This window comes from Macrotis lagotis, chromosome 1, assembly GCF_037893015.1.
Source record: "Macrotis lagotis isolate mMagLag1 chromosome 1, bilby.v1.9.chrom.fasta, whole genome shotgun sequence".
NCBI classification, from domain to species: domain Eukaryota; kingdom Metazoa; phylum Chordata; class Mammalia; order Peramelemorphia; family Peramelidae; genus Macrotis; species Macrotis lagotis.
The window spans coordinates 244,920,940-244,942,252 of record NC_133658.1 but is presented as its reverse complement, the minus strand read 5'-3'; the positions used below and the strand labels follow the sequence as shown (position 1 = coordinate 244,942,252).

At 36.7% G+C, this 21,313-nt stretch overlaps 1 protein-coding gene across 13 annotated transcripts in view; it reads left to right on the top strand.

The window, feature by feature from the left end:
- The window catches only part of LOC141504764 (KAT8 regulatory NSL complex subunit 3), a 160,515-nt gene that overhangs the window by 7,354 nt on the left and 131,848 nt on the right, over nucleotides 1–21,313 (top strand). For 9 of the 13 annotated variants that reach the window (XM_074210027.1, XM_074210022.1, XM_074210017.1 and 6 more), the window contains exons 4-13: nucleotides 6,458–6,547; nucleotides 6,847–6,937; nucleotides 7,173–7,358; nucleotides 18,109–18,240; nucleotides 18,605–18,721; nucleotides 19,006–19,107; nucleotides 19,202–19,273; nucleotides 19,949–20,023; nucleotides 20,200–20,357; nucleotides 21,248–21,311. In XM_074210027.1, the coding sequence (XP_074066128.1) occupies nucleotides 6,458–6,547; nucleotides 6,847–6,937; nucleotides 7,173–7,358; nucleotides 18,109–18,240; nucleotides 18,605–18,721; nucleotides 19,006–19,107; nucleotides 19,202–19,273; nucleotides 19,949–20,023; nucleotides 20,200–20,357; nucleotides 21,248–21,311 (1,087 nt within the window). The remainder of the gene's footprint in view (nucleotides 1–6,457; nucleotides 6,548–6,846; nucleotides 6,938–7,172; nucleotides 7,359–18,108; nucleotides 18,241–18,604; nucleotides 18,722–19,005; nucleotides 19,108–19,201; nucleotides 19,274–19,948; nucleotides 20,024–20,199; nucleotides 20,358–21,247; nucleotides 21,312–21,313) is intronic. The other 4 variants (XM_074210026.1, XM_074210024.1, XM_074210025.1 and 1 more) reach the window with 1 other exon arrangement.

Here is a 21,313-nt window from a genome sequence, read left to right as displayed (position 1 = left end):
CACACAACTAAGCAAGTATTAAATGTCTGAGAATATTTGAACTCAGGTCCTCTTGACTTCAGGGTTGGTGCTCTATATCCACTGCACCATCTAATTGCACCTGCCTTCATCTCTTCTTATAGCCCATTACATTTCACATAGCATAATTTGTTCAACCATTCCCCAATTGATGAGTACCTTCTTAGTTTCAGTTCTTTACCTCTACAAAAATAACTGCTTTAAATATTTTTGACCTTGTGAGTCCTTTTCCTTGATTTATTAGGCCTAGTAGTGGTGTCACTGGTTCATAGGTTAGGCACATGGGGCAGCTAGGTGGCACAGTGGATAGAGCACCGGCCCTGGAGTCAGGAGGACCTGAGTTCAAATCCGGCCTCAGACACTTAATAATGACCTAGCTGTGGCCTGGGGCAAATTACTTAACCCCATTGCCTTGCAACGCCCCCCCCCCCCCAAAAAAAAAACATAGGTTAGGCATACGGTAGTGACCTTTTGGTCATAGTTCCAAATTGCTAACCAGAATGGTTGGACCAATTCACGGTTCCTCCAACAGTGCTTTATTGTACTTATTCAGTAATTACTGTGAACAAACTATCTTGTCATAGACTATCTCAGTCCTTCAATGAAATGTTTATATAATTCATCCTAAATATAAGAGAAAAGGTTCCATTTTACAAGGAACATTCTTTAGTGATTATCTATCCTCACACTTTGCTGTTCTTCAGCTAAAATTTTTTAGGGTTTTTGCTTGGTGAGATCAGTTTTATATCTATGGAGCTTATTCAAGGGTAATGTATATTAACCTGATTTGTTAATAGAACCCTCTCAGTGGCATTTCAGTGTTAGAATTGCACTGAGATACAGTTTTTAAATTATTATTTTATTTGTTTTCCAATTATATATACAAGAGTAGCTTTTTGTAAGGTTTTGAATTTTACGATTTTCCCCCCACCCTCCCATCCCTCCTCCAATCTCCCACAGAAGGCTGTATGATAATCTTTACATTATTGCCATTTTAGACATTGATAGAAATTGAATGTATTGAGAGAGAAATCATATCCTTGAGGAGAAAATAAAATATTAAAGATAGCAAAATTATATAGAACTTAAGATACTTTTTAAAAAAAAATTGAAGGTAATAGACTTTGGTCTTTGTTTAAACTCCATAATTCTTTCTCTGGATACAGATGGTATTATCTGTCGCAGATACTCTAAAATTGTTCCTGATTATTGTATTTATGAAATGAGCAAATCCATTAAGGTTGATCATCACCACCATGTTGCTGTACAGTGTTCTTCTGGTTCTGCTCATCTTGCTCAGCCTCAGTTCATGCAAGTCTTTTTAGGCTTCTCTGAAATCCCATCCCTCTTGGTTTCTAATAGAACAATAGTGTTCCATAAGACACATATGCCACAATTTGTTCAGCTATTCTCCAATTGATGGACATTCACTCGATTTCCAATCTTTGGCTACTACAAACAGGGCTATGAATATTTTTGTACAAGTGATGTTTTTACCCATTTGCATGATGAGATACAGTTATTGCGGTTTTAACTACACATAAGGGAATAGGGAATAAGCATTTATTAAGTACCTTCTAAGTACCAGACATTTTGCTACCTAAGAACTCTCCAGTTATCTCATTTAATCTTCACAGCAATCCTGTGAGGTAGGTGTTATTTTTATCCATGTTTATAGTTGTGGGATGTGAGGTAGAGCATATTTAAATGACCATTTGAGTTACAAAGCCAGTAAGTATCTGAGACTGGACTTGAACTTGAGTCTTCTTTAGTCTAGGCCCAGTGCTCTATCCATTGTGCTAGTAGTTGCCTTTAGTTATAATTTAGTTATAATTCATCACAGACATGGAAACTGCAAAAAAGCAAGATAGATTAATAAATAATCATTTGACACTTTAATAGGTTTACTAAACTTCTATATTTGCCTAAATGTAAGTCATAGTAACAAAGTCAGAATATATGTTAGTCATTGTTTCATAAGATTTTATATCTCATTTTAATTTTGAAATTCCTTAAGAATTGGGTATATGTGTCAGAAGCATATGTTCTAGATATGAGTATATCTGGATAGTTATAAGACTTAATAAAATAGAGACATCTCATATTGAGTTGGTTGAATTCTAGATTGCTCCCCGTCTCCCTCCCCCACCTTTTGAAAGCAAGATAATTTAATAGATTCCAGGAGACTTATAATTTTGTTAATGTTCAAGCAGAAGTGTTTTTTAATTTTATTAAGTTTATTTTTTAAATTTTCATCCATTTGTATATGCATATTTCCAAGTTACAAAATTTCCCTCCACCCTTCCTTCCCACCCACCCTCCCCTCAGTAGGGAATATTCAGGTTAGCATTTTACATACATATTTTGTTAAACATATTTACAGATTAGTAAATTTTGGCATGAGGAATTAGGATTAAGGGAAAGAGCTACGTAAGATTCAACTTTTATAAAGTTCATCAGGTTCAGTAGGGGTATTTTTTTTTCTGTGTGTTTTTTGTTTTGTTTTTCTTTCACAAAGGTATTTAAAAATTTCCCTAGGAAGAATTATGAGAGTGGCTGTATTTTTTAGGATTTCAAATCTTTTATGTATTTTCACATAAAATAGATGGCTGTGTGGGATACCAAAAGATACATTATCATTCTCACTAATTTAAGACTTTCTTGGTACTGAGAGTGTGGGAATAGGCATAGGGCAGAGGTCAGCATAAACAGTGAATACTCTCCCTGCCCTCTGCAATGTCTCATCTGGGCTTACTCAGAGCTTGAGGGAAGATGAGTTCCTAGTCTTGGCGTCTGGTCTGAGAAATCAAGAAGAGACATTATTTTCCTGTTTAAAATTGAACCAGTGGGGAACATTTGGGAGGGGAACCAGTTCAGTTCACCACAGTCACCATTAGCAAAGCCCAGTGGGGCTTAACTACCTTACAGACTTATAGTTAAAATTCTGTCTCCTCTTTTAAAATTTCTTTAATTATATCTTTCAGGCACTGTTTATCTTGATCCTTGGGTTAGATCATATTTTTCTTGTTCCAATTTAATTTTTTAGACCTCCCATAGAGCTGACACAAAACATCGAACAGTTATCTTAGTTCTTGGAACCAGTTTGGCATGCATCCAGCAACAGCTTAAAATCTTTTCTTGATTTTTGGCATGTCAACATTGTGGCTTTTAATGTGATCTCAGCTGTCATCAGAATATGATAGTAATTTCTAGGTAGTTGAGTTTTTTCTTCTCCAGTGTCTGTACCATTTCCATCCGTTACCAATTTGGGTTTCAGAATAAATATAGTAACAAGAAAAGCAGATAAGGAAAACATCCTGTCATATAATAAATGGTAAGATAAGTTGAAAACAATATTTTGTACTACCTTAAAGAAATATAAGATTTTACTTCTCTTATCTTTGAAAGGAAGTCTGACCAAACTCAAAAATGTGAAGTGGTATCTCAAGAAAAATAAAATGGCATAATTATAACTTTAGACAGAAGACCTCTCCAAGTCTTTCCTCTGTTTAAGCTCTTGCCTCTGATACATTATTAGCTTACTGACCATATGACTCTGGGCAGATCACTTTACTTCTCAGTGTCCTAGGTAATTTGATATTTGAAGTTACAGAATTAATTACCAGAGCAATGAACTAACACCAATTTCTTTACATGTTACCAGGCTTCATAGTTTTCAGGTTTTGCCAGAGCCCTATTGAAAATCAATTTCATGTTTTGTTTTTTAAAAACCTTAAATGAGTAGTCATCAAAAGGTAAAAAAATCACAAATACTGATAAAAATAAAAAAAGTATACTTGAATACAAAAGAAAGAAAGAAAGCAAATACCTTTCCAGAATGACGCATCCAGTTCACAGATCCACCAGTAATATATTAGTGTTCTGGTTCTCCAACATCTCTTCTAATAGTTATCATTTTCTCTTTTGTTGTCTTTGTCTATCTGATGACTATAGGATAGAACCTGAGTTGTTTTATTTCCCTTATCTGTAATTTAAATCATTTTTTTTTCCATTTGCCTAAGGTCTCATGGTTAGTATTAAGTATATGAGACTGGATTTGAACTTGAGGGTCTCCTGACTCCAGGGCTAGTATTCTATCCACTGTCACTATCTAGCTGCCCCCATTTTTTTTATGATTGTAGATAGCTTGTTTTTCTTCCTTGAGAACTGCTGGTGCAGTGGATAGAGCACCGGCCCTGGAGTCAGAAGTACCTCAAGTTCAAATCTGGCCTCAGACACTTAATAATTACTTAACTGTGTTTCCTTGGGCAAGCCACTTAATCCCATTGCCAAAAAAAAAGAATTGCTCGAATATTTGATCATTTATCTCTTGAATAATATCTCTTGTTCTTATTTTTTAGATTAGTTCCTAAATAATTAGAAGTTTTTAGTTGTTGGACTTGGAGACAAAAGATCTGTGATTGAATTGAGTGTTTAGCATGTATTGGGAGCTTAATGAATTCCCCCCCTTCATTCCATGAAATTAAGAAACTTAAATTTTAGTGGGGGAAACACTAATATATTTTATCTAATTAGATTAAGAACTATAAATACTCTTTCACTAATGGCATAATGAAGAGAATAAGTGTAAACCAAAATGGAATTTCTGACTTTTATCTTGATTTATGTTGTGGTATGTAATGAGAAATTGGTATAGGATCATAATCAACTCTTGATAATCTCTGTTTGACCTTGGATGAATCCCTAATCTCTGTCTTGTTTCTTCTTCCATAAAATGGGATTATCATCCCTTTATTATCTACTTCACTAGGCTGTAAATGAGGAAAGTGCTTTGCAAACCTTAAAAAATACAGGTTTCTTCTCTTCCACTTGTGCCCTCAATCTATTTTCCTCTTGTTTCTTTTTTTTTGTTTTTTTTCCCTTATCAGTTCTTATTCTTAACTCATCCTCTTCGTTTCTGTTATCTTTAATTTTTCCTCAACTACTAGCTTTTTTCTTGCTGCCTATCAATATGCTGATCTCCTCTTTTAGTTTTTAAAAACCCTTAGGCTATCATTTTATATTTCTTCTGCCTTTCATAGAAGAAAACTCTACATTCATTGCTTCTTTTTCCTTTACTCTTATGTTTCAATCCTTTGAAAGCTGACTTCTGACCTCACTACTTCACTGAAACTAATTTTTTCTGATTTCTTAATTGCTAAATCTGATGGCCTATTTTCAGTCTTCATGCTTTTATCTTTTTGGAATATTGCAATATGACACTATAGGCTATCTCCTCTTCCTAGGCTTTTATGATATTGCTTTTTTTTTTTTTAGTTCCCCCAGTTCTTTTTAACTGAATTATCATGCTTGACTTCTCCCCCCTTTATCCTGATTGTATGTGTGTATCCTAAGGCTTTGTCTTAGACATTCTTATCCCTTATATTCTCTTTCTTGATGATCTCTTCAGTTTCCTTAGATTCAGCTTTCATTTCTAGATAGAGAACTTCCAAAGTTACATGTCTCATATATCTTTTGAGATTCAGTTTCACAACGACCTGCTGGATGCTTCCACTTGGATATTCCATTGGGGTTAAAAACTCAACAGATCCAAATAGACCTATTATCTTTCTAAAGCATCTAAACATACCTTTTCTTTTAAATTTCCTTTTTTTCTCAAGAGCAGCACCATCCTTCTAAGTTTTTAGTTCAGTGTCAAGAGTGATCTTGGCGCAGTGGATAGAGCACCAGCCCTGGAGTCAGGAGTACCTGAGTTCAAATCCGGCTTCAGACACTTATACCTAGCTGTGTGGCCTTGGGCAAGCCACTTAACCCCGTTGCCTTGAAAAAACTACCAAAAGAAAAGAACAATCTATTCCTTATTTTCTTCAACCTTCTCCCTTAGCTTCCCACCCTATCCAATTAGTTGCAAAGTCTTACTTTATTCTCTATGAATTTATCCTCCTTTTTCCTTCTTTTTGTTTTTTTTTTTAATTTATTTAAGGCAATGGGGTTAAGTGACTTGCTCAAGGTCATACAGTTTGGCAATTATTAAGTGTCTGAGGCCTGATTTGAACACAAGTCCTCTTAACTCCAGAGCTGGTACTCTATCTATCCATTGTGCCACCTAGCTCCCCCCCCCCCCTTTCTTGATCACTATTTTGTTTCAGACCCTAATCACCTGTGCATTTGCTATTTCAGTAGTCTCTCAGTTGTTCTTCCTATCTTGTTTTTTTCTTCAAATATGTCCACACAGCTGCCAAATCTATATTTCTGAAGCATAAGATTGACCATGTCACTCCTCTGGCTCCTTATTACATATGGAATAAAATACTAACTCTGTTTAGCCTTTAAAGCTTACCATAGTTTGCCTCCCACTTATCTTTTCAGACTTATTTCGTATTACTATCCTTGTTATAGTTTGTATTTCAGCTAAACAAACTTATTTACTGTTCTCCATGGACAACATTGCAATTCTTGTACTTGTACCTTTACATAGGCTGTCCTCCTTGCCTGGAATGATCTCCCTACTCACCTCACCATTTGAAATACCTAGCTTCCTTCAAGAATCAGCTTCTCCTATCCTATGGTAATCCTTTCTTGATTCCCTTGTTGGTTTAGTCTCTTTTCTCTTCAGATTATAGTGAATATATTTCTCTTTTATATCTTATATTCCCTCAATAGATTGTAAATTTCTTGAGGGTAAGAACTTTTTTGTGTTGTATTCATATCCCTAATAACCAGAATAGTACTTATACATAGTAGGTGCTTAATAAGTGCTTTCTAATTATGCAATCTTATAGGGAAAACAAGGGTTACAAGTCATTGTTAAAGGGTATAGAGAAGCTATAGATATCTAATTGTAATTTTCTGTAATTTATTCTCCAGGACTGGTTGGACAATTGCCCAGAACAAGCTGTTCAATAAGATTCTCAAAGCCTTGCAGTCTGACCGACTGGCCCGGCTAGCCAATGAAGGGGTAAGTTTGATAGACTGAATCCTGTATACTGTAACATCTTTCAATCACTATTGACAGTACTTAAGGTGGAATTTGAAAAAAGTTTACTCCTCGTTATTACTTCTTGATTCTCAGAACTTTTTATTGCATTTCTTATCTCTTGTAGGGTGAGTCATGTGTGATATCCCCATTCATAACATATAAAGTTGATAAAATGTGATGGTTCCCATCTGTAACCTATGCTGTTATCTTCTAGGCTTGCAATGAGCCTGTGCTGCGACGAATTGCTGTGGATAAGTGTGCAAGAAGAGTTCGACAGGCATTAGCAAGTGTGAGTTGGGACATTAAACTTGTCCAGTGGTTGCATACAACGTTGGTGGAAACCCTGAGCCTACCTATGTTAGCAGCATACCTTGATGCATTGCAGACATTGAAAGGGAAGGTAAGAATACCACTAATGTTTGCTTCACTGCTAGAAGCAGAATCACTGGTCTGTGCATGAAAGAGTTTAGGGATGGTCTCTGCCCCTTTGTTCTACTTAAATGGTTATAGAGAGAGAGCATCAGAAAATAGAGGATTTCTGTCCTTTGTAAAAAGAAGTTGGGGGGGGAAGCCATCCCTTTATTATGTGCCTCTTATTTCCTGTTTCCTTTTCACTTAAATGTTTTCTATCATTTCTGCCTCTAGCAGGAGATTGTAGGTGTTGAAAACTGTCATGTGTTTTTCAGCTTTAAAAAACTGAGACTTGTCCTCTCCAAAGTAAGGTGAATTGTGGTGAAAATTATATTATGTCAGAGGAGATGAAATATTTACCAGGGAGAAATACCAGGCAGGCAAATATTGTTAAATAGCACTTTTGGATCTTAGATTACAGTGTATGAGCATAATAAAAAAAATACAATAATAGCCTGCTTTATCAGGGAAAGCTAATCTTTATAAGTGATTTTCACCTTTTTTTTAAAGGATTCCCCTTTTGAAAAAAAAATGGAATTTTCTAAAATGCATTTCTGCCCCGAATTCTATAAATTTTAAAAATTTTGAAGTTTTAAAAAGTTATTTTTCTTTTTTTTTAAAAAGAAGCATTTTATTTATTTTGAATTTTTATAGTTTTTCCCCTAATCTTCCTTCCCTCCCTCCACCCCCCCCACAGAAGGCAGTTTGTTAGTCTTTACATTGTTTCCATGGTTGGATGTTATGAGAGAGAAAACATATCCTTAAGGAAGAAACATAAAGTTGTAAGAGATAGCAAAATTACATAATAAGGTAATGGCTTTGTTTTTTTTTAAATTAAAGGTAATAATCTTTGGTCTTTGTTAAAACTCCACAATTCTTTCTCTGGATACAGATGGTATTCTCCATTTCAGATACCCCAAATGTGTACCTGATTGTTGCACTGATGGAATGAGCAAGTCCATCAAAGTTGATCATCACCCCCATGTTGTTGTTAGGGTGTACAATGTTCTTCTGGTTCTGCTCATCTCGCTCAGCATCAGTTCATGCAAATCCTTCCAGACTTCCCTAAATTCCCATCCCTCCTGGTTTCTAATAGAACAATAGTGTTCCATCATATACATATACCACATTTTGTTAAGACCTCCCTTACAAGTGAAAAATAACAAAACAAAGGGAATGAATTTGACAGTGTTTGAAACAATCTTCTACCTCTACCAAAAGGAGGGAGGTTCATTTCATCTGTAGTTCTCTTGTTTCAAAATTACTCCCCTGCCTTTTAAAATAGTTTACTAATTATTTTAACTTTTTTCCTCAATGCTTGCTTTCTTTTAGGTTTTTAAAAAAGTTTTTCCAATTACATATAGAGATAGTTTTCATCCTTCATTTTTGTTAAATTTTCTTTCCAAGGGGGCAGCTAGGTAGTGCAGTGGATAGAGCACCAGCCCTGGAATCAGGAGGACCTGAGTTCATATTCAGCCTCAGACACTTAATCTTATTTAGCTGTGTGACCTTGAGCAAGTCACTTAACCCCATTGCCTTACAAAAACAAAAAAAAAAATTCTCTCTCTCTCTCTCTCTCTCTCTCTCTCTCTCTCTCCCTCCCTCTCTCTCTCTCTCTCTCTCCCTCCCTCCCTCCCTCCCTCCCTCCCTCCCTCCCTCCCCAAGACAGCAAAAAATCTGATATAGGTTATATATGCACAATCATGTTAATCACATTTTTATATTAGTCTTGCTATGAAAGAAGAATCAAAACAAAAAGGAAAAACCATTTTTAAAAATTGAAAATAGTATGCTAGGGGCAGCTAGATGTTGCTGTGGATAGAGCACCGACCCTGGAGTCAGAAGTACCTGAGTTCAAATCCGGCCTCAGACACTTAATAATTATCTAGCTGTGTGGCCTTGGGCAAGCCACTTAACCCATTGCCTTGCAAAAACCTTAAAAACAAAATAAAAAAAAATAGTATGCTTTGATATTCATTCACGCTACATGGTTCTTTCCCTGGATGTAAGTACATTTTTCACCACAAATCTTTTAGAATTGTCTTTGATCACTGATTACTGAGAGGAACAGAGTGTCATATTTGATCATCAATGTTACTGTTGTGTACAGTGTTCTCTTTTTTCTTCTTACTTTACTCAGCATCAGTTCATGTAAGTTTTTTCAGGTTTTTCTGAAATCTGCCTGCTCATGATTTTTTTTTTTTTAAGTTTTTGCAAGGCAATGGGGTTAAGTGGCTTGCCCAAGGCTACACAGCTAGGTAATTATTAAGTGTCTGAGGCCGGATTTGAACTCAGGTACTTCTGACTCCAGGGCCGGTGCTCTATCCACTGCACCACCTAGCTGCCCCCCTGCTCATGATTTCTTATAGAACTTTAGAGCTTATTTATAGAACTATTACATTCACATACCACAAGTTGTTCAGCCTTTTCCTGATTCGTGGACATCTCCTTCATTTCCAGTTTTTCTCCACCACATAAAAGGAACTGTTAGGAATATATTTTGTACTTGTGGGTCTTTTTCTCTTTTTTATAATCTCTTTGGGATACAGAAGTAGTAGTGATATTGCTGGATCAAAAAGTATGTACAGTTTTGTAACTTTTTGGATATAGATCCAAATTGCTCTCAGAAATGAATCAGTTTATAATTCTATGGAACAGTGCATTAGTTATTTTCCCACATCCCAGTTTTCCCATAACCACTCCAACATTTACTATTTCCCTTTTCTGTCATACTAGCCAATCTGATAGATGTGAGATGGTAACTCAGAATTGTTTTAATTTTGATTTCTCTAATCCATAATAATAAATTAGAGCAGGGCTGTCCAAAATGTGGCCTGTGGGCTGCCTGTTGGCCAGGCCCACAGTGTAATTTTATGCCACCCCCTGAGGGTTTACTAAAAGCTTTGGTAAACAAAGCTGAGCTAATGTAGCATTCTCATTAAATGGTTAATCAAAATATACAGTCTAGTGTTCCAATAAAAACTTTTAAAAGTAAGGTTGAACAGCCCTGAATTAGAGCATTTTTATGTGATTATAGATAGCTTTAATTTCTTTTTCTAGAAACTGCCTGTTTCCTATCCTTTGACCATTTATCAACTGGGAAATGACTTATACAGAGAACTGAGTCAAATTTATAAGAATATAATTTACCACTGAGACCTTTATCAGTAATACTGGCTGTAAAACCAGTGTTTTCTTTTTAAAAAATCATAAACTTAAATCACCAAAAAATTCTATACACTGTAGAACACAAAAAAATAAGATTCTGTGTGAAACTGTAAATCTTCAATTTCATGCTTCTTGCATTCTTTGAAAAGTAAATAATTAAATTCTACCCAGTACTTTTCTTGATTGCATATATTATATTCATTTAGCACACTCCAAGTTCTTACTGTGTGTGTGGGGGTTGTGCTAGTCCCCCAGGATTTAGAAAAAAGACTTGGTTTGTCCTTCAGGGAGTTGTGTTTTTAGGTTTTTGCAAGGCAAATGGGGTTAAGTGGCTTGCCCAAGGCCACACAGCTAGGTAATTATTAAGTGTCTGAGACCAGATTTGAACCCAGGTACTCCTGACTCCAAAGCTGGTGTTTTATCCACTACAGCCGCCCCCTTCAGGGAGTTTTAATCTTATAGACACATGTTTACAGATAACCTCAATACTAGGCAATTTCTGATGAGGAGTACAAGTACCTGGTGGCGAAGGAATTAGAAGAGGAGGTTGAAGACTTTTTAATATGGTGATCAGGTTATGTCTCCTAAGAAGGTGGTAGCAATTGAATTGGACCTTAAAAAATAGGTCCAGTTAGAGGTGGTACAGAGGATAGAGCACCAGTTCTGGAATCAGAAGGACCTGAGTTCAAATGTGACCTCAGATGCTTGAAACTTATTAGTTGTATGACTTCGGGCAAATCAGAGTTAAGTACTCTGATTGCCTCAAATCTAGGACCATCTCCATTCGACTGGCCACTGGACCCAGATGACTCTGGAAGAGAAAGTAAGCCTGGTGACTTAGCACAGCACCCCCTCACTCAAATCCAGGTCACATACTCCTCATGGTATCACTTCCCTAGTGTTAGGTCTTCTTTGAGAATGAAGGACAGACAACATCATCATCATTAAAGGATAGTAGCATTTTGAGGTAGAGGTAGTGGACTGTGTGGGATTAACGGGTTTTCCTAGGCTGTGAGAATGGTCTAGTACTGGAGGAATTGAGGGACTCTTGGGAACAATGAATATACCATTTTGTTTATGACTTCAATGTAGGGAAAAAGTAGGAAAAAGGCATGGAAAAATTCTTAAGACCTTGAATAACCATTTAACCTTTTGGAACAATGAAGCTCTCAGTGGCTAATCTCAGACACTGTTGTGTGCTGTGATACCAGGAGATTGTCAACAGTTGGAAATATTTTTGTGCTTTCATTATTTGGTGCCAGACTGTGTAGCGAGTCTTGAGTTTTTATGTCTTTTGCTTTTTTTTTCCTGTTTCTTTCACTGTTAGTCCATCAGCTATCAACTTATCCTTTAGTGTTAGTTACCCTGCTCAGTCCTCTTAAGTTGTTGATTCTAATTTTTATGGTTTGGGAAATCAGATAACCAAAGAGTATTAGAATTATCTGAAGAGCTTTACTATGAATAATTCATTTGACCTTGAAGTTATGGATGATATCAGTTTTGACTAATTAGAGGCCTTTTCTCTCTTGTTTTTAATTTTGTTTTTGTTTGGTGCTGGATAAGTGATTTCTTCTTTTTTTTAATTTAAGGCAATGGAGCTAGGTGACTTGCCCAAGGTCACACAACTAGGCAATTAATAATTGTCTGAGATTGGATTTGAACTCAGGTCCTCCTGACTCCAGGGCCAGAGTTCCATCCATTGCACCATCTAGCTACCCTGGATAAGTGATTTTTTTAAAAAAATTTATTTATTTTTGAATTTTACAGTTTCCCTCCTTATCTCGCTTTCCTCCTCTCAGTCTGTTAGTCTTTACATTGCTTCCATGCTATACATGGATCTAAGTTGAATGTGTTGAGAGAGAAATCATATCCTTAAGGAAAAAAATAAGAGATAGCAAAATTACATAAGATTACTTTTTTTTTTTTAATTTAAGGTAATAGTCTTTGGTCTTTGTCCAAACTCTATGATTCTTTCTCTGGATACAGATGGTATTCTCCATTGCATATACCCCCAAATTGTGGCTGATTGTTGCATTGATGGAATGAGCAAGTCCATTAAGGTTGATCATCACCCCCATGGTGCTGTTAGGGTAGACAATGTTCTTCTGGTTCTGCTCATCTCACTCAGCATCAATTCATGCAAATCCTTCCAGACTTCTCTGAATTCCCATTGCTCCTGGTTTCTAATAGAACAGTAGTGTTCCTTAATGTGCATATACCACAGTTTGTTCACCCATTCCCCAATTGATGGACATTCATAAGTGATTTCTTAAAATTAAAGTATCTGACTTTGGAGTCAAGACCTCACAGTTCAAATCCTATTTCTGTTGCAGCCTAGGTAACCTTGGGCAAATCATTTAACTTTAGGTCTCAGTTATTCTTCAGTAAAAATGAATGTGTTTATCTAGATGGCTTCTGAAGGCCTTTACAGCTTGGTATATATGATCCTATCGGTCATCAATCAACGAGTATTTATTAAGTTTCTGTGTGGCAGAAATTGTTGCGGGTGTTGCATATCCAAAGAATGAAACACTATCTTCTTCCTTTATTTAGATGTCAGTTCCCAGGCAGAGGTCATGTGGAAATCAGATGGGGTGGGATAGATTTCTCGTTAGCTGTTTCAGTAAACATCTTTTCTGGTCAGGTGCCCTGCTCTATAGCCACTGACCTCCAAGCGCAGCTTTGCCCCAATGCAGTTTGGTGGTAAATGTTACTTATTAACAGTTATTCACTTAGAGTTCTTCCTTGTCTTTCAGAGTTTGGAAAGGGAATGGTCAAGATTGTATCTAAAACGATATGAGTCTTTTATCATTCCTCTGATGTGCAGGGAACTGTACAGACTAGAGAAGAAGAAAACAAGGTGTTTTCTTCAGATAGTCAAATTTAAAATAGAAGTCATATTTAAATCAATGTTGTGGTCTGTGAAACCACTCAGCTTCAATTAAATCAATATTAATTTTTTTATTAAGAGTTTATTGTCTTTATAATGTTTCTTTAAAAGGTAGGAGACCTCCAAAAATCAAGTCTTTTTTTTAAATTTAAATTTATTTTTTATTAAAGGTATTATTTGAGTTTTACATTTTTCCCCCAATCTTGCTCCCCCCCCCCACAGAATGCATTCTGTCAGTCTTTACTTTGTTTCCATGTTGTACCTTGATCCAAATTGGGTGTGATGAAAGAGAAATCATATCCTTAAAGAGAAGTCTAAGAGGTAACAAGATCAGACAATAAGCTATCTGTTTTTTTTTTTCTAAATTAAAGGGAATAGTCCTTGTACTTTGTTCAAACTCCACACCTCCTTATCTGGATACCGATGGCACTCTCCTTTGCAGACAGCCTATAATTGTTCCCGATTGCTGCACTGATGGAATGAGCAAGTCCTTCAAGCTTGAACATCACTCCCATGTTGCTGTTAGGGTATACAGTGTTTTTCTGGTTCTGCTCATCTCACTCAGCATCAGTTCATGCAAATCTCTCCAGGTTTCCCTGAAATCCCATCCCTCCTGGTTTCTAATAGAACAATAGTGTTCCATGACATACATATACCACAGTTTGCTAAGCCATTCCCCAATTGAAGGATATTTACTTGATTTCCAATTCTTTGCCACTACAAACAGGGCTGCTATAAATATTTTTGTACAAGTAATATTTTTTACCCTTTTCCCTCATCTCTTCAGGGTATAGACTCAGTAGTGGTATTGCTGGGTCAAAGGGTATGTACATTTTTGTTGCCCTTTGGGCATAGTTCCAAATAGCTCTCCAGAAGGGTTGGATGAGTTCACAGCTCCACCAACAGTGTAATAGTGTCTCAGATTTCCCACATCCCTTCCAACAATGATCATTATCCTTCCTGGTCATACTGGCCAATTGGAGAGGTGTGAGGTGGTACCTCAGGGAAGCTTTAATTTGCATTTCTCTAATAATTAATGATTTAGAGCATTTTTTCATATGGCAACACAGCAATAAAAGTCTTTTCAAAAGCAAGAGAAACACTTTATCTTTTGACCATATGAACTAACAAACTAAGGAAATTTGATTGAGAGGCAGCATGGAATACTGGAAAAATTTGTGAATGTGGAGTTAAGAAGACCTGGCTTCATGTTGCTACCTTGACATTTAGTTTCTTTGTGACCATGATCAGTTCTCTTAATCTTTCTGATCCTCATCTTTGGGTGGCCACCATCTTCCTCACAAGGTTGTTTTGAGAGTCATAGATGAGGACACTGAAGCTCACTCAATCAGCAGGTAGTTTTTCAAGTCCTACAATGCACCTGATACAGTGCTTGGGTGCTAGGGATAGAAATACATTGAATGAAGCAATCCTTACTCACAAAGAACTTTCATTCTATCAGGGGAGACAACAGGGACATATATAAAAGTGAATACATACAAGTAACTGTTAAATAGTTAAATAAATAGTTTTATCAGGAGGGCACTGACAATTGAGGGAGTCAGGAAAGGTTTGAAAGAAGATAGGAATTTTGTGAAGTAGAAATGGAGATGGAATGCTTTTAAACATCTGAGATTAGCAGTGCAAAAACCCAGAGATAGTAGGGAAAGTGGTACCAGATTGTGAAACTAAGCAGAAGAGTTCCTATTTGATTTTAGAGACAATAGGGAGTTACTGATTGAGTTGGGGAGCAACATGATCAGATCTATACTTAAGGAAAATAATTTTGACACCAGGATATACTGAGGATATACCGAAGTGTAAAGAAACTGAGTCAGGGAGACCAGTTAGGAGACTTTTGTGATAATCTAAGCAAAAAGTAAGTGGTCCCATAAGATAATGCATATAACATTTTTAAGAAAGCTTTAAAGTCCTCTGTTAGTGTCATTATTGTAAACTGTACCATACAAGGACAGTTGCATACTATTTGCTCTTGGAGAAATCCTAGGTTTTTTTTTTTTTTTTTTTTAAAGGTTTTTGCAAGGCAAATGGGGTTAAGTAGCTTGCTCAAGGCCACACAGCTAGGTAATTATTAAGTGTTGTAAGACTGGATTTGAACCCAGGTACTCCTGACTCCAAGGCCGGTGCTTTATCCACTGCGCCACTTAGCCGCCGCCCCCCCCCCCCCCAGGTTTTCAAAATGGATTAAATTTGGACATATCAGAAAAATAAGGCCTCTGAGTGTGAAAAATATCAAGAGCTATGAGGAAGACACTAATCATTTTTCTAGTTTATCAGAGGTAACTAGAACAATCCTTATGCTCTTCATGTTTAACTTTTGGGGAGATTAAACCAATAAATTCTTTTGACCAAAAGGAAGAAGCCTTGTCATATGATTTGCTAAAGTCTGAGCAAAGAAAAGAAGGGAGCTCATTTTTGGGTCTGAGAAAGCCCAAATTTACATCCATCTTTTCTGCCTGACATTTCTCAAAATCACAGGGAGAATACTTGAATTTAGGTTGAATCTTGTTAAATGGTAGTGTTGTTCAGTCATTTCTGTTGTATCCAAGTCTTCCTGAAAGCATATTGGATTTTTGTGCCAAATAAAGGGTTTGTCATTTTTTTTTCTCCAGCTCATTTGACTGATGAGGAAACTGAGGCAAATAAGATTAAGTCACTGGCTCAGCTAATGTTTGAGGTCCTCCTGACTCCAGGCCTGGCATTCTTATCTACTATGCCACCTCCCTACCCTCTTTATTTGTTAGCTAATATGCATATTAAACTACTCAGGATGCTTCATTAAAATATTTGTGGGTTTATAGTCTTTTGATCTTTGCTCTTCTTGTATCCTTTTTGTTTTCTTCAGTATAATACATACTTTACCCATTAGGGAGCAAAATTCATACAATGTGAAAAAAATCTCATGGTAAAAACTATAAAAGTTGATGATGATGTTTATTGCTCATTCTTGAAGATCATGACATCAGGGGAGGTGATGCTATGACAAGCATGAATTGAATTTGAATGAGGGCTGTTGTGCTGTCTCCAATCTCTTTCTCCTCCAAAGCCATTTGTCCAGTGGCCAGATATGGATTAAATTGACTGGAGATGGCCTTGTGAGGCAGTCAGGGTTAAATGATTTGCCCAAGGTCACACAGCTAGCTAGTAAATGGTCAAGGGGCTGAGGCCACCTTTAACTCAGGTCCTTTTGACTTCTGATGCTGTCCACTGTACCACTGTGTATATAGAGTTGGATTGCTTAAATAGAAACATATTTTTATCTTATGTTTTAAGGGTTTTTTTTGTTTGTTTGTTTTTGCAAGGTAGGGTTAAGTGACTTGCTCAAGGTCGTCACACAGCTAGGGAATTATTAAGAGTCTGAGGCTGGTTTTGAACTTGGGTCCTTCTGATTCCAGAGTCGGTGTACTATCCACTTTGCCACCTAGCTCCCCCTAAGTGTTATTTTTTTAAAAAGGATTTTCTTCACCGTCTGGTGAAGCAAATATTATTTGTAGTCATTCTTTTCATAGCATCTTAGATGTAGACCTGGAATAGGTCTTAGAGGCTATAAAGTCCCAGGTTCTCTTCTCCCTCTCTCTCTTTTTAGATAACCTGAGGCACAGAGAAGTTAAATGACTTATTTGGGGTCATAGATTTAAGAAGAGGCAGGATTTGAATCCAGCTTTTCCTGATTCTTTGTCTATTGTCTTTTCCATTCCACCTTACTGTCTCTTATTTTATAGATAAAGAACTCTAATAAATCAGTTTCTGAGAGGTTCTGACTTATTCATATTCCCATGGCTAGAATGTCTGTACCAAGCACTAGAACTACGTCTTTGGACTCTAAATTTCAATGTTAATTGTGCTTATATGTTGTGGCTTTTCATTTAAACAGTTTGAGTCAGCTTTAATGCATCAGTTGAGCTTCTTTTGTGAGTTATTTCCAGTTTCATTTTGCTTGGATTTTTGCTACCAGTCCAGTTAAAAATCATTCTTTTAACTTTTCTGGTCACTGAGAAAGTGAGATCCTTTTTTATTTTTAAGACGACTTGCTTTTTAAACTTCAATTAAATTGTTCTCCAGTTATTTCCTTGAAATCCTAAGTGGCATCATTTCTCTGACTTCTATGAATTAGTCTTTTCTAGGTGCACAGTTTCTGATCATTTTTCTTGAGCCTTTTTTTTTGACCCTGTCAAGATACTTTTTTATTTTCTGTTCTCCAGTTTCTTCAGTATTTTCAAAATCTTATTTCTCTAAAAATTCTACCTTTGAAAATGTCCAGTCTACTATGTAAATAAATTATTGAGCTTCCTGGGTGGCATGGAAATTATTACAGTCCCCTTCTTTATTCGAGTCATTTTATGCAGAAATGAGCATGATTGGAGCCTAAATTTATATAGAAATTAGACTACAGTTTGAACTTTTACTAAAATAAGATACTGTTGAAACCATAATATGTATATTTTATCATTGGAGTAACAGCATTTTATATCAGTCACATTCTGTAGCTGGTGGTCTATATATTATGTTCTTAAGGAAGTCCTAGTAGCAGACAATATGACATTAAAATGCCTAAGAAGCTAAGATTTGTTTTAGACAGCAGAGTTTCAGCTTCTTTTTAGCTGGTGAGAGTCCTCCTATTTAACTAAAATTAACATTTCATTTTGTTTTTTTCTTTTAGATACCAACCTTGATTGACCGGATGTTGATGTCCTCTACCACAAAGACTGGTGCAGCAGGAGCTGAAGCCTTGTCTCTTCTGCTAAAAAGGCCCTGGGACCCTGCTGTTGGAGTGCTTTCTCATAACAAACCAGTAAGCTAGAGTACCATTATTTGTTTTTAAAGTTTTATTGATGCCTTTTATTTTCTTACACTGCAGTCTTTTTCAATTAATCCTTTTCCCATGGCCATCACTTCCTCCTCAACCCTCTCTTATAACAATAAAATAAGAAAACTGACACAGCAACTGCCCCGAGGACTTATTTATTCTTTTTTAGAGCCCAGTTCTGTGGTGAGAAAATTACAATTTAGTTTGTAATTTTAGTAATTGTGTTCCTGTTGTCAGCGATCAGTATCATCAACTAAATTGTCCTTTTATTAAAAAGGGAGAAAAATGGAGACTTGAAAGACAAACAATTTTTACTTATCTGTGAGTGGGTGGGGTTCTTTGTCCTTAGAGCAAGCTCCCTGGATCACCATTGATTCTCATTGCCTCCTCTGGTCCTTCAAGCTCTATGTTCCCTACCTCTCGAAGACATCGCTTTTGGCAGTCACAGCTCTCCTGCTTGGGCAAGGTATGTGCTAGAAATGAGGACCTTGCATTTGAAGAATAAGACAGGAAAAAAGGGGGGGAGAGAATGAATAATGCTTTTTCTGATATTTTCTAGAATTCTGGACTTTTAGTGGGGCTTATTCATAACACTTTGGTTTCATATGGAAGTAGAAATGGTGCTAATGAAAGATTAATATTTGGGCCAGAATTTGGCTAACCTTTGAGAAGAATTGGAGAAGGAACACTAAAACTTGCCTATGTATATAGTCATTACTACTATGGCATGCTCATCTTCTACTTTTATAGGTCATCCCAATTGCCACCCATCTCCTAAACAATGGGAGTGGAGTAGGAGTTCTTCAATGTCTTGAGCACATGATTGGGGCTGTTCGAGGCAAAGTACTAGAGGTAAGAATATTCTCATCTTCAAAGCAGGTCTTCAATTGACTGCAACTCTCTAGAAGTTTGTCTTATTCTCTTTTGTCTCTTTTTTCTCTCAAAGATTCACAATCATTTCCCCCACAAACCTATCATCTTGATCGGTTGGAATACAGGAGCCTTGGTAGCTTGTCATGTAAGTAATTTCTCATCTTTTTTGAGGGTCATTCTGTAAAGATTTAGAATGATTTACAGTCTTAAAATGAAAGCTTAACTCTAAATGATTGCCTTTTGGGTTGTCACTGTAGTTTTCTAGCAAAATTTGCAGTATATTTGTTTACTGTTCACTTTAGAGTTGAGTATTAGTCATTGTATTTCTATCCCCAGCACCAACACTGTGCTAGGTGCATAGTAGGACTTAAAAATACTACCTGTTGATTGACTGAGCTTCAGTGTCCTCATCTATGACTGTCAAAACAACCTTGTGAGGTAGATGGTGGCCACCCAAAGATGATCAAAGTGAGGATCAGCAAGAAAGAAACTAAATGTCAAGGTAGCAGTGTGAAGCCAGGTCTTCTTAACTCCACATTCAGAACTTCTTCTCATATATATTCTTTCAGGTTCACCTCAAGACCAAATTTTCAGGGTACCATGACTATTTACAAAATGACACCCCTTGTTCAACAAGCATTTATTAAATACCTACTTTGTGAAAAATAATGCCCAAAGATGTTATGACAGTAAGATCCAGAGATCAGAATGCTGTTTTGGAGGTTAGGATTAATTGGTGAATTGGGTTACTTAAAGGATTCTTGTCTGACAAAAGCTCCAAGGAGAAGAGTCCTTACATCAACAATTGTATTATTTTCAGGTATCAGTAATGGAATATGTCACTGCAGTTGTCTGTCTTGGATTTCCTCTGCTTACAGTGGATGGGCCCAGAGGGGTAAGGATAGGATTGAGATTATGGAATATTTTTTAGAATTGGGGGGGGGTGGAAAGTTAGGGTACCACTATAGTCTAAGAAGTTTCCTAATCCTATCCCTTTTCCTACCCCTTCTCTGGATTTCCAGGTAAGTATTTACTGAATGTTAAAAATCCAAAAGATTTTTTTCTTGTTAGGATGTGGATGATCCTCTCCTGGATATGAAGACTCCAGTCCTTTTTGTCATTGGCCAGAACTCCCTACAGTGTCATACTGAGGCCATGGAGGACTTTCGAGAGAAAATTCGTGCTGATAATAGCATGGTGGTAGTTGGGGGAGCTGATGACAATCTCAGGTGGGTATGTTTGGGAAGTGTTTGCTGCCTCCTGTGGGACTGCAGAGTCACTGGCATAGTTCAAGTGAGGTAGAAGGAAGAAAAAGCCCTCCAAGTGTGGGAGGAGCTTGAGCAGCTAGGTGGCACCAGAGAGCCAGACTTGTAGGCAGGGAGACTCCTCTTTCTGAGTTGGAATCCTGATGACTGGGCAAGTCATTTTGTCTTGGTTTCCACATCTGTAAAATGAACTGGAGAAAAAAATGTCAAACCTCTTAATATATCTTTTCTAGGAAAATCTCAAATGGGATCAAGACTGAAATATGGCCTGAACAAGAGGGGATTGGAAGAGATGCATTGTTAAGAATTCATTTTAATCCTCAATATAATATATGATAAATATATTAGTAGATAGTATGGAGCTATGAGTGTACAGAGCAGTTTGATTAGGAATTAGGTGTCCTGGGCTGGAGCTGCAGTTCTTCCACTACCATGTCATCATTTCATTGTTCTGGGTCTCAGTCTCCTCTGTAAATTGAGGGTGTTGGACTTGATGGACTTTAAGGTCTCTCAGCTATAGAATTTTGTGACTGTGTCTTTTAGAGAGATTTGTTTCTAACTTATGCTTCTTAAGCATAAGTTAAATTACCCACGGGGTGGCTAGGTGGCGCAGTGGATAAGGCACTGGCCCTGGAGTCAGGAGTACCTGGGTTCAAATCCAGTCTCAGACACTTAATAATTACCTAGCTGTGTGGCCTTGGGCAAGCCACTTAACCCCATTTGCCTTGCAAAAAAAACCTAAAATAAAAATAAATTCCCCACAAAATTCTGTATTAGTAGAATTTCAGCAGATTCTACTTTTTTTTAAAAAACAAAAGATGTCTTCATAAAATTTCCTTCTTCCTTTCTCTTAGGATAAGCAAAGCAAAGAAGAAGTCTGAAGGCCTGACTCAGAGCATGGTGGACAGATGTGTTCAGGT